General features: G+C 43.4%; 1 protein-coding gene across 1 annotated transcript in view; it reads left to right on the top strand.

Moving 5' to 3' along the window:
• Nucleotides 1–1,261, top strand: part of LOC311171445 (A disintegrin and metalloproteinase with thrombospondin motifs 12-like) — a gene marked incomplete at both ends in the record, with an annotated part of 70,146 nt that extends 68,885 nt beyond the window's left edge. The window contains one exon of the mRNA XM_084234297.1: nt 1,079–1,261. Within this exon, the coding sequence (XP_084090423.1) occupies nt 1,079–1,261 (183 nt within the window). The remainder of the gene's footprint in view (nt 1–1,078) is intronic.
• Between the last annotated feature and the right edge of the window lie 12,728 nt (nt 1,262–13,989).

Here is a 13,989-nt window from a genome sequence, read left to right as displayed (position 1 = left end):
CTTGTGGACCGTGGCTGTCAGCATAGACCATGGTTGTCAGCATAGTGGGTACAGTATTTACATGGACCTGACCCTCAACAGCCTCCCCCATCTGTCTGGTTGGTACCCGACTCTGAATGGCTCCATGTTTGTTTTTCTTTTCTTTATCATTCCCCTCCACCTTGATCAAAAGTTTTCCTCTGGAGAAGTTCCCAGATGCTGGGATGGAACTGACCCAGGAGAACATGTCCCTTGTCCTGGGACAAGGGCAGCAAATTCTTCTTCTTCTTTTTTTTTAAAGATTATTTATGCATACAAGAGCTGGGGTACAGGCCAGAGGTGTGGGAGGTGAGAAGATTCACCAGAGTGGGAAACAGAACAGGCAGATCATCTGAAATACACTGCTGAGGGGAGCAGCAGGTGAGTCAGGATTGGTCAGCTGCTCCATGTGGGTTGCTGCCTGGCCAGGGATCGAACTCGTGCTGCAGAGGCTGTGGATTGCTTCATAGTGCAGTGCTTAACCCCTTGCGCCACCAGGGAGGAAGGGCAGCAAATTCTAATGCTGGTGCAGTGGAGATTAATTTTAGGATTTTAGGATAACATTTGAAAGGAGAATGACATTAAACTTTTGAAGTCAAACAGCTGTGTGTACATGGAGCTGGGCTACAGAGCTACAGGCAGATGTTTCCAAAGTTGTCAGTGGAGTTCTGGTGTATAGACACCAGCTCCATAGCAGAGCAACTGGAAGGCAGTGGTTTTTAATTTAAGAATCATAGATATCCAGTGATGGGCTTTGGGGGAGTGTCCATGCACCTGCAAAATTGTATATTACCTTTGGAGAGACGTGCTTATGTGCACTTTTTTTCATTGCAGTCTCAAAGAGATACATGAGCCCCATACACTTGATAACTGTGACTGTAAAAATATTTCATGAAATTATTTCTGTGTAGCTCTCCTGTGTGAGCCAGTGGCAGACACTGAGCGCACAGGTCTTCAGGTTTCAGGGATACTCATGATCTATATAGTTTTCACTTTCCTAATTTTCCTTGCATAGCTATAAAATTGATTCAAATTAACCTTTGTATTGCGTACATTACAGACTGGAGTTTTCCATCTGCCACATGGAGATTTTTTTATTGAGCCTGTCAAAAAGCATCCACTGGCTGAGGGAGAGTACCACCCACACATCATTTACAGGAGGCAGAGGCGGGAAGTTCCAGAGATGAAGGCGCCAACATGTGGTTTAAGAGGTATTGTGATTCAAATCTCTTCACTGGATTGAGGGCTTTGTTTTGTTCTTTTGTTGTTTCATTACAACATGACCTGTTCTTATTCAAATCTCCTCCCCATTGTATTTCTCCATCTTCAAGTCTCCTGTATTCATACTGGGATGCAAAAAAAAAAAAAATCTGTATCCTTGCCACCATTATATACCAATGATACTCATGGCATTTGTGGTGGCAAATTTGTTTTAACCTCTTCTGAATCCTTTAGAGAAAGTTAAATTGAAGACATGATTTTCAGCATCAGCAGTGTCATAATTCACTAGTGTGAAATATTACCAGATAGCTCATTGTATCTGCATATGGAAGACAGATTTAAATGTTTGATGATAATGATGTGTAAGGAGAAACTGAAAAAAAATACAACATAATATCAGATGATGAATTGCACTCAGCTGCTTTTGGCTGCGTTCTGTTCCTAGTTCCTGGAGGCCTGTTCCCTAGCTCTGTACCCCGGAAGGAGCTGAACTGCTCCTTTCTGCCTTGTACAAAACAGTTTTAGGTAGTTGTCAAAACTAAAATGACCTGAATTATTTCCTTGCATCTCCCACATGCTCTTTAACGTGTAGGAGATAATAGACTATATACCAAAGGGCCGCTGGAAATTGGCACATTTTCTTTTTTGTGTAATTTCTCCTTTCTTCAGAGGAAAAAAGAAAACAATGACTAGAGGAAACAGTTAACAAAAGGAACCTGTAATATTACTTACATCTCTTAAGGACTTCAAAAGGAGTAGGCTGTTTGATGGAAGTGCCTGGAGCCTTTGGTTTTAGATGACACTAGTCAGATAGGTCAGATGACAACAGTTACAGGCGTCAGCTATGGCAGAGAGGGGCCTACACAGGAAAGGTCAGAGTTTGGGATTTCCTACATCAGGACTCACAGCTAGAAACACTGGGTCTAGTTTGTGGCATGCTTATGATCACACCCACTGACCTAAGCATGAAGTGCACCTAAGTGCTGGCTTATGACATGGCCCCTGTCAGTTAATTCCATCATCTCTGCAGAGTAACATGGTATAACGCGCTCTGACCGGTTTCAGCAAACCCAGTACATTTCAATATACCAAGATGTCAGTCTCCAAATATCATATATACTTGAAGTCTCCCAGGCACATTTAGATTATTCTTGACTGTCTGGTTACCATTTAAGCATTGGCTCACATTTATTGTCTTAGGGAGGGAGATGGCAACTGACATATGAACAAATAATACTTCCTCAAAAAAATGCATATTTGTTTTCTTTCCCTACCTGGTTTACATTTCGTTCACCCCGCTGTACCACTCATTCAACAAACAATATACTAGGTATCTTTATGCCTGGGTCTCTCCAAGGCTGTGTGGATAGGATAGGATGTAATTCTTGGCCTGAAGAGCTGACATTCTGGTTATAGGATATGGATAATAGGGATCCAGTTCTGGCTTTATCTTTATGATATGTGGTTAAGACCATGAAGAGAAATGGAATCTGAATACATACATTGGGATTTTTGTAACTGCACATTATGTTTGTGCCATAGTGTACTTTACTATATCATCCATTCATTTTCTCTGCTGTATAGTGCTCTATTATGTGACTCTTCCACTTGATCCAGTTTTCTGTAAGTAGATCTGGATTGCTTCCAGTTTGGGGTTATTATAAACTGTGTTGCAAAAACTATTATTTTATGTGTTTCTTCAAACAAAGATTCATAGAGGTTTCAAGATTATGTACCTAATAATGGAATGAAATCAATGTCTCATAGAATATAACTTCTGTGACTTTACCAGATGATTTTACCAGATAAGCATTGGTAAAATGCTTTCCAAAGTTGATGTTCAAAAGCAGTGAACAAGCATTCCCCGTGTTCATATTCTGTGCAAGTACTTGGTATTCTTAGTCACCAATCTGGTGGCTCTGAAGTGGTATCTCATTTTGTTGAATTGTTCATGGATAGTTTTTCTCTCTGTACCCTCTACCCAGTTTGTGTTTGCTTGTTTTCCAGTTCACTTTTTCAATAAGTCTTTAATCTGACTTTCTACCCAGATGGGTCCTAATTTTGTCTTTCTCCAGAGTAAAAGTAGGCAGCAGCCAGATGCCCCAGATCAGCTGCTAGCTCCATGCGTCAGTCAGGGTTCACCCAGAGAAATAGAACCTGTACTAAATATATATATTATATGTAATAATATTACATATAATACTATTATATACTAATATATTAGTAATATATTATAAATATTATATATATATATAAAGAGATTTAGTGCAAGGAATTGGTTTATGTGATCATGGAGGCTGGCTAGGCAAATTGGAAATCCAGGGGGAAGCTGTTAGGAGGGGCAGGCTGGAACTCCCAGGCTCTGCTGAAGCAGAATTACTTCTGGGAAGCCTCAGTGCTGCAAAGAAGGTCTTTCAACTGCTTGAATCAGGTCCATCAGATTATTAATAATCTTATTTACTTAAAGTCAACTAAGGATAGACTTTCATCACAGCTACGAAATAACCTTCACAACAACAACCAGATCAGTGTTTAAATATCTGGTTGACATAAAAAAGATCATTGCCCTGCATCTGTTGCTGTTTTTCTCTGAATTTCTGCTTACTTCCTTTTTTTTTTTTTTTTAAAGATTTATTTATTTATGCATACAAGAGCTGGAGTACAGGCCAGAGGTGTGGGGGTGTGTGTGAGAGAGGATTCACTAGAGACAGAGTGGGGAGCAGAACAGGCAGACTGACTGAAATACACTGCTGAGGGGAGCAGCGGGTGAGACAGGAGAGGTCTGCTGCACCATGTGGGTAGCTCCTTGGCTGGCCAGGGATCAAACTTGTGCTGCAGAGGCTGCGGATAGCTTCATAGTGCAGTGCTTAACCCCCTAGGCCAGGGACGCCCCTTTGTTTACTTGCTTTTAAGTTTTCTTTTTTTCTACATTTGGCCCATTTCCTGCATTGGCCCTTTTGTTGTGCTTTGAGTGTTTTTAGGAGCTTAACACTGGGAGAGTTTTTCAGAATATTTAGTCCACCATATTGTAAGAATTCAGCCTTTAGTGGATTCCTTGTCTAGGACATTTGGAAATCTTTGAGTTGCTTTTTAACTGGCAGGCAGAGATATTATTAAATATTAGCAAATGCCAAATACAATAATGCTAATGGAAGCACATTAGAACTAATTAGTAGATCAGGTCACTAATCTGATATAACCTGGGGAGCTTTCATGGAAACCCATTGAAACTAAAGTAGATTCTCAACAACCATTATAAGCTGCATTGAGTCTCAGCTGTGCTGCTAGTTCTCTTTGGCTAATAGCAAAATTTCTTGGAACAACCAGCCTGAGATTTGCTTCGGTTTCTTGATTACCTGATTGCCTCCTGATTAGAGAGCTCTGCAACATTCTGTGCTGTGCTTTGCTATGAGGTGGCACAACAGTTTCATACTTCCATGCTTCTTTTTTAATTTTAATGAAGTGCCATATTGTTTTTGATTACCAGTTTTCAGAACTGGTGGGAGGATTGGTAAAGTGCTTCCAAGTCGATACCAGTGAAAGGGCTGAGAAGACTTTTGAGAAAATTTGGGGAAATACTACTTGAATTGTAAATGTGCAGGAAGTTAAAATGGCCACCCTGTTGGTTTTGCTTGCTCAATAAAATGCAAGCTGAATAGCCTGACAACTCGAGTATCCGACACCTAGGCAGAACTGCTCATGCTCTGAAATACTCATCATCTGGTCAAGGGACTTCATTCAGAGCCAGGCCGCACCATGCAAGCCCTTTCTTTGCGTTTCCTCAGCAGTTGACACTTGCTGCCCTGTTCCTTCAACATTTCATGTATGTAGGTTTCCACGTCCCAGCAGAAACAGCTTCACAGGGAAACTTGTCATCTGTTTTTCTCACCTGCTCCAGGACGCTCTGTGCTGACAGAATGGCCAGGACTGTTCTGGAGTGTGGGTGAAACTTGAACAGGTGGAGAACACTGGGGAATTTGTTGAGAAGGGAATTCGGATCATTCTAGACCAGGAAGGAGATTTGGATCAAAAGGAGGAAAGGATCACTTTTGACAAAAAGATGGTTCTCTTAGAGGACAGAAAATCCTAATTCTGAAAAAACACTTTTGAGATGTTTATTACCTAAGTTCTGCTGAACTTTCCATAGCTCTGTAGGGAAGTTTTGACGAGTAGCAGCTGCCAGCTTTGCTCTGGGGCATTCCTGTGCTTGCATGTACTTTGGGTGGTATAGAAGGAGGCATATCCTATTCTGGTTGATTTTTCTGGCTTCTTCCTACCACCTGCAGAGACTTCAGGCTGTCTCCTTTCTATCCCACCATGGTCTGCAAGGGCCCTCACACTGCTGAACTTGTATTCTCTCACTGAACTCATCTTTGTATTCTAAGTCCCAAGGATATTTGTGTCCTAAATATCAAGTCTGATATTGGATATGTAATAATTCCCCTTTGACAAATGCTTGTTCACTGAACAAATGAATGGTGTGTATTTGCAGCCACTAGGGTCTTGCTGATGTACAAAGATACCCATCCTGTCTGCCTCCGGGTCTGAGGGTTCCAAGTCTGAATCAGTGAGGCAAGGCAAATGTGTTCTTTTTGAGAGCAATTAATGTTAACTATGTATTTGTCCCACAGCTTGATTAATACCATGTTTGGGAAAACAAACATTCCCACCCCCACACAGTCCCATTTCTGTGCAGCAGCTGAAAGTCTCATAAATCACTTGTAAAATTGTTTCTTTTTGAGGAAGGAAGTTTGTTAGATTTGAAATCAAATATTTGAGGAAATCATCAATATACTTTGTGTTCTAAATCCTCTCTCCAAAGGCAGAGAAGTAGGTCCCTCAAATACTTATTGAGCAATAATCCAAAATCTAGACAGTTCCAGAATTTTATTTATGTTAGTTTGTGTGTCATTGATTGACTTTCCTTCCTTAAAAAATACTAATTTGGTGCCTTCTATGGGCCAGATACTAAGGGACACAGCTAAGAACATGCCAAGTTGAACCCTAAGCTCATGGAGTTATGATCTATTGAGAGGAAAACTTACCCAAAAATGATAAAAATAGTCTGTATGAATATTGTGACCAATACTGTCATAGTGTATAACAGGAACTGCACGTAATGATGAGGGTTAGAGAGGGCCTGTTTGAAATAGGCCATAAGTGTGGGTGTAGGCTTACAGGGAGCCATTTTTCCTGGGATCTCTGCACAGAACATCCATCATCGAGGAATGACGTCTGTTGTGGACAGTATTGTGTAACCCCTGCCACGCCCCCACCCTGCAAATGTTGCAGTTCAAACTATCTGCCCCAGATTGTGACTGTATTGTGGATAGAATCTTCAAAGAGGGAATTGAATTGAAATACGTTCATTAGGATGTAGTATGGTGTTCGTAACAGAGGAGATGTGTGGAGACATAGGGAGAACATGGCCAAGCAAAGAAGGGAGGTTTGAAACAGACCTTCCCCTCAGCATCCCCCAGATGGTACCAGCCCTGTTTGGCATCTTAATCTTGTGCTTCCAGCTTGTAGAACTATGAGAAGTTTCTATTGTTTAAGCCACCTGCCTGTGGGACTTTGCTGTGGTTGCTCTTGTGATAATATGGTGTCCATTCCTTTGCCCACCTGTGCAGTGACCCTCTAGTTCCTTCAAGCTACAGGCAACAGAAGTTTCTACATGCACCACTAAGGGATCATCAGGGTGACTACATAGTGTGGGACAGTGCAGTGGCTGTTGTGAAGCTCTTAATTGCTTTATCTTTGACTCTGCAAATGAAATCAGATGGGATGGTGGAGGTGGGGTATATGCCAGGAGGCACCTGGAACGCCTTACACATGGCCTCCCCCTCTTGCCACCTTCCTGCCTTTCCCGCATGGATTCTACCCCACTAATCCCCTGACTCCTTGGACCCTGTCCCACTTTCCATGCTGACCCCACTGCTTCTGTTACTATTGGGACAGTATCCAGATGGCAGCAACTTGTGCCTGGGCATATGTGGGGAGATTCAGGAGACCCACAGCCTCATGGGGTAAGGTAGTATGGGTCTTCCCCACCCCATGCTGGCATTTGACAGGTGCCTTGGAGGGGGACAGCGCATCTCCCTCCCACCCAGCCACTGAGCATATCCTGTTGTGGTGTTTGCAGTTTTCCAGGGTCCCCTTCCATGCTGTGAGTTGGGGTAGTAGACCCTGAGAAGGAAGACTGGCTTTCCTGCCCCTGTGTTGGGGCTCTGCAAATCACATGGTGGGTCCTGGGTTTGAAGTTGCTTTGCTTGCGAAAATTTAAAATAAGTTTGCTATATATGAATGGTGTGCATGGGATTGCCGTATAATGAGTCAAATATGGAAAGCAATTCTTATTAATCATTATTTTTGGTTTTACATGTAGGTAGGCAAACAAATTTTGCATTTTTCTTTCACAATGGTTTTGAGAGAAATAGAATGGTGATGGGAAGAGCCACATTCCAGTGCCACCTTTGTCATTCTCTGACTTGGACAAGGGATAGAGTTTCTTCATCAGTAGATTAAGGGGTTGGAAGTTCTTTCTGGATTCCTTTAATTCTCTGTGTTATAAGTCTGTTTCCATGTTTATTCTGTAGTGTCTGGAAACAAAGCAGTGTTAGCATTCTTCATTTATGCCAGTGTGGTTTTACACCGTCAAGGGCATCTGTACACACTGGAGTCTCACACACAGAGATGAAGGTCGTGACTCACAACTCCAGAATCAGGATGGACATGGCTCCGAGTGCGTTCTCCTCCTAGGCCTCTGCCTCCTTCACACCCTTGCCCCCATCCCTATAGCTACACCCCAAATGTGGGATCTCAAGCCACTTGCCATTCACCCACATCTGACCCAGAAGGGTCAGCCAGTCCAGCATTTTGAGGCCCCCAAACTGAGGCAGCATAACTTCAGGGTCATGAGTTAGCAGGTGTGTGTGGTCTGTCCTCATGAGTTGGGGCATCACAGGGAAGAAGTAGCTGTTCACAACTGAGTCTGCACCCAGATCCCCAATCTCTGAGAAGGGAGAGAGGTGAGAGAGTGATGTAGCAAGAATAGACAGCCTGTTTATTCAGACATATCCCCCACATTTGTCTTGTAATGTGGTGTTTAGTTAAAAAGAATTCACGTTTTTGAGTAATATCAGATAAGTGGGCTGTTATTCTAAGCTCATGTTTTCTCTCAGTTCAACCAAATGTTAGACTTTGTGTATGTTTGTGTGTGTGTTACGTGTTAATGCTTGTGTGTAGTAATGCACTGTGAGTTGCTGTGTTTTTGTGTGTTTATTATATATGTTTGTGTTAATATGGTGTGTGTGTTTATGTGTGTATGTTTACTGTGTGATAAGTGTGTGTTTATGTGGTATGTGTGTTTGTGGTTGTATAAGTGTGTATTCATGTATATTTATGCATCTATTTGTGTTCCTGTATATATTTGTGTGTGTTTCTTTATAGTTATGTGTGATGCATATTTGTGTGGTGTGTATATGTGCATATTTATGAGTATATGTTTATGCGTGTGGTATGTGTTTATGTATATGTTTACGTGTGTATGTGTTTGCGTGGTGTGTATTTGTGTGTATGACGTGTGTGTTTAAACACATGCATTACTTTTGGCTCCCGGAGGCAGTTTGCTCAGCTGTGATGACTCAGGGTTTCATGGGAATTCTTTCATTCTCATTAAATATACCATGTTGGAAACCCAGTGTATTCTCTCAGTCAAGAGACAGAGGAGTTCTTTGTTTAAGTGGGAAGGGAGAGTGCAAATCCCACAGAAGAAAGTCCTTCCCTTGCTGAGAAGCTGTGGTGAGAAGAGCATGATGGCCGCCCCGCCAGTGGCTAGCCAGCACCTCAGCTGCCCTTCTGAGGGAGTCAGGGCTGTGGAATCACACAGAAAGGGGCTCACAGAAAGGGGCTGGGGATCACTTCCTAGGAAGCCATTTCCTCCCTCACTCCCTCTCCTCAGAACACATTTAGTTAGGTGTGAGCCCTTCCCCAAATGCCTCTGAAGCACAAACCTTTGCCCTTCTGCTCTTTCTTCAGTGAGATCGGCAGACGCCAAGGTTCTGAGCCTGCCCCACTGTTCCTTAGCTAGACAGCACGGTGATGCCACAACTGGCCGCCGTGACTCCCCTAGTGTCTGTGCTGGTGTGCAGAGGACAGGCAGGTCTGGAGTGGAGGCTAGGGGCACCCCCTGCCGATAACCAGTGACTGGGCAGTAACCTCATCCGGAGAGGTGAGGGCCAAATCTTTGCTCCTTTTGCTCTGTCAGAGATCTCTTTTGGTCTTATCTCTCCTGGGAATTTGCAGGATGCTGTCAGGTTGAGGGACTCAAACAAACTTTCAGTTTGCACACCTTCTATCTCTAGGGAACAGCCCCAACTGAAAGCAGACCCTTGGCAGTGGGAGAAGGGAAGCAGCGCTCACTGATTGGAGATGTTAGGCCTGAGTAACAAGAGAGCCAAGTCCAGTCCCTGGGGACAGAGCAGTGCTTTCCTCTTCTCATGATTCTGCCTTGGAGAGATAGCAGGTCATGGCCTTCCAAGGAGGGGGGGTATTATCAAAACCCCCAAATGGCTACATCTCACACACCTTCAGCGGGATGAAGTCTCTGGGATTCTTTATTTGAATTTCCAGGGATACCTTCAGATTCCACCATTTGTCACTCATGTCTTGTCTTCAGTACTCTGGTGTCAAGATGAAGCCTCAGCAGTGAAAGCACAAGGGTTTGAATTCCCACTACTGGCTAAGCTTGAGCAAGTGACTGTTTTCCTCTTCTTGTTACTGCAATGTATGCAGAATGGCAGTGCTTAAAATTGAATTTCCATTTGTTGTGTGTAGGACATTGGAAACATACTACAAGCACCATGTACTTAATTTTTACAATAATACTTTCAGGCAATTTTGAAAGCCCTTTTAACTAGTGAGAAAACTGCAGCAGGGCAGAGATCTAGCTCGTAAGTGTTGAGCTGGGATTTGTATCTACGTTTATCTGACTCTTGAGCTGTTATCCACCATGCTTGACCCTTCCATGGCCTACTCAGGCAGAGACCTCTTCATGGCTGAGGAGCTTCGGGGAAATGATTAGGCTCTGCTGAGTGAGCCGAGGTAAAGGACATGCAGTGAGTTGTGTGTGCTTCATGGTCAACTTAGGGATTTGGTAAAGTGTATCAGTGGTGTTAATGGTGTCATCCCACTGTGGGGAGCAGTGTGTGAAGAGGGGGTGCCCAATGAAACAATCCTGGCTGAGTCATTAGGTGGCAGAGGGGCCTTGCTGTCTTTTGACACTGGCTTCCTGTAGATCAGTGGTGGGGACTGGCCTTTGGAATACTACTGACAATTTTTAATGTATTTTCATGTTATTTTTGAAAATATTGAAATTACACATTTTATCCATCCTCTGAAGTTGAGATACTGAATCAAAATTCTATAAGAAAAATAAAAATAGGCATTTAAAGGCTACATTTTTAACCATTTATATGAGCAAGTACAAGAGTAGGAAATTAAGGGAAGGAGACCCAAGAAAAAGACAGGTTCTGTGGCCCTTCTCACCTCCCACCTTTTTGTGATTAACTCTTGCTAGACAATTGAGACACACACACACACACACACATACACACACGGCGTTGATAGCATCGTGACGCCATCTTGTGGCCTTGTGCAATATCAGTATTTACAGAACATCACAGGTAGGCTGTTTTTGCAACTTTTGGCAAAAACTGGTATAATTCCATTTCATATGGAAAGATTCAGTTAGAGCCTCTGCTAGGAGGCTCTCCCTTCTAGCGGTGGATGGCTGGTAAAGGACATTGTTAAGAGCAGGCACGCAGAAGAGTGTGCCTGACACCGGACGCGCAGGGAGTGTGCCCCACATCACCATTTTAGAACAGGGACATTTCTTCAGTAAAGACTACCTGCAGAAGGCTTCCTCAGGAGCCAGAGGTGAGCGAGGGAAGTTCGCCCACGCCAGACCCCCTCTGGCCTGCAGTCCAAGCCCAGAGGGGGAGCAGGAACCCACCGCCGGGGCAGACCAGGCGCACAGGGGAGTGTGTCCCCACATCGACATTTTAGGACAGGGACCTTTCTCCAATAAAGACTGCTTGAAACTGACAGATGACTCCTGGAGGAACCAGAGGGGAGCAGAGAAGCCCACCCAAGATGCCGGCCAGTCCCAACTACACAGTGTCCCAACGCATACGGCAAATTAGAAAACAGACAGTAGGGAGGAGAAGAACCACACGCAACCTAGCAACTCTCCAGAGAAAAAGCACACCACAAAAAGAAAACCAGCCCCCAGATTGCAACGACAGTAACTTGGAAGAACTTCTGAGCCTTCCAGAAAGAGAATTTAAAATTGCCGTGATTAAAAAACTGACAGAAGTCATAAAGGAAAACAATGATAAAGGAAAAATAAGTGAAACCATCCGATATTTTTCTTTTTTCTTCTGGCTTATTTCCCGGAGCATAATTCCTTCTAGCTCCATCCACGTTGCTGCGAATGGCATGAGTTTATCTTTTTTGATTGCTGAGTAATATTCCATTGTGTATATGTACCACATCTTCTTGATCCAGTCATCTATTTTTGGGCATTTGGGTTGTTTCCAGGTTTTACCTATTGTAAATAGTGCTGCAGGTTGTCTTTTGAATCAATGTTTTTGTGTCCTTTGGATAGATGCCTAGGAGTGGAATTGCCAGATCGTATGGTAGCTCCATTTTCAGTAGACTGAGGAACCTCCAGACAGCTTTCCGTAGTGGTTGGACCAGTTTGCACTCCCACCAGCAGTGCAGGAGAGTTCCTTTTTCACCACATCCTCGCCAACATTTGTTGTTGCTTGTTTTTTTGATATGTGCCATTCTCACTGGTGTAAGGTGGTATCTCAATGTGGTTTTGATTTGCATTTCCCTGATTAAAAGGGATGTTGAACATTTTTTCATATGCCTGTTGGCCATTTGCATTTCCTCTTTGGAGAAATGTCTTTCAAGTTCTTCTGCCCATTTCTTGACTGGATTGTTTATTTTGTTTTTGTTGAGTCATGTTACATGTTTGTTCTTTGCCTGAGAAAACATGAGGGGCTGCAGTGAGGGTACTTTCCCTCAGCCTGTAGGTATGTGGTAAATGCCCATGTTCTAGATGTGGCGGGTAGAAGGTAAACACAGCTCTGAGCCCCAGGGAGTCTGCACTCTCCTGGGAAGACTGATGAAGAAACAGGTAATAGACAAAAGAGATGAGACTTTTGGTGGTGATCTTGATGTAGTGTATTCAGATGTCAGATGCAATGCTGTACACCTAAAACCCATGTAACGTGATAAACCAATGTTGCTTCAATAATTAAAAATTTATTTTAAAAAATCAAACAAATAAATGCAAACCAGTAAATACCAGAAATGGAATTAACTACCTGAGGCACCAGAGGACAAAGAGAAGCATCGAACAGCCTGGAGGATGTTCAGGCTGAAAACAGAAGGTGACTGGTCCAACTACTATGGAGAGCTGTGTGGCGATTGCTCAACCTGCTAAAAATGGAGTTTTCATACGACCCAGCAATTCCACTCCTAGGGATCTACCCAAAGGACACAAAAACACTGATTCAAAAGAGCACCTGTACCCCTATGTTTATTGCAGCACTATTTACAATAGGTAAAACTTGGAAACAATCCAAATGCCCAAAAATAGATGACTGGATCAAGAAGATGTGGTATAGATACACAATGGAATATTACTCAGCAATCAAAAAAGATAAACTCATGCCATTTGCAGCAATGTAGATGGAGCTAGAAGGAATTATGCTCAGGGAAATAAGCCAGAAGGAAAAAGAAAAATATCGGATGGTTTCACTTATAGCAGGAATCTAGGGGAACCAAATAAGACATCAGTGTAAAAAAAATAATAACAGTACAAAACACAACAAAGCAAAAAGGGACAATTATAAATGAGAGACATCCTGCAGGGGAGGAGGCGGGAGAGGGATCAGGGAGGGAGGGAGGTAGGCACACAGGGGACTGAGGTGATGGTGCACGGGTGCATTGGGGAAGGAAACTCTATGGGGACTATACCTGAGGGGGTGGGGAAGCAAATATTGTTTAAAAATGAACAATGATATAACAAATTAATACTAAAAATATATTAAAAAAAAAAACGGAAGGTGAAGGCGCCGTCCTCTCGGAACCCAGGAAGAAGGGGTGTGGTCCAGAACAAATGCACAGTGGTCTTGAGCATGAAAAGCTTGATGAGTTTGGGAAACTGAAAGAGGCCAGGGTGGCCAGAGAGGCAATTAAGAGAACGAGCCTGGAGAAAGACCCAAGAATAATCTCAGCTAACACTCAATTATCTGTCATAACCGAAGGCCTTGGACAGACTGGGCATGGAAATGGCCAAGAAACAAGCTTGGGACAGTCTCTAAAATTCATGTTTGATGGGCTTTGGGGTGGTTGTCTCTTCAAAGCAGAGCTGCTCCCAGTCAGAAAAACGGCTCTGAACTTCCTTCTCCAGTAACTGCACGGTGGCTCCAAGAAGAGAGAAAGTAGGCCCAAGCCTCTGGGTGACCCACTCTTGGACAACTGAGGATTCCTGCAGAAAAGCCAGCGCAGGTCCAAGGTGATATAATCCCAGACCAGACCTCAGGGCTGTGAGGCATGACTTGACCCAGACTTATGGGACCAGGGCAGCCTGATTCATGGCCCCCAGCCCACCCCTGTCTTGCGCCCATGCTTTGCAAGCCTGTTCCTCAATGGGCAGCAGGTAGGTGGAAACACCCC

This window comes from Talpa europaea (assembly GCF_964194135.1).
Source record: "Talpa europaea genome assembly, chromosome: 5".
Classification (NCBI taxonomy): domain Eukaryota; kingdom Metazoa; phylum Chordata; class Mammalia; order Eulipotyphla; family Talpidae; genus Talpa; species Talpa europaea.
Note: the sequence above shows the minus strand (reverse complement) of the source record. Positions and strands in the feature narration are given on the sequence as shown.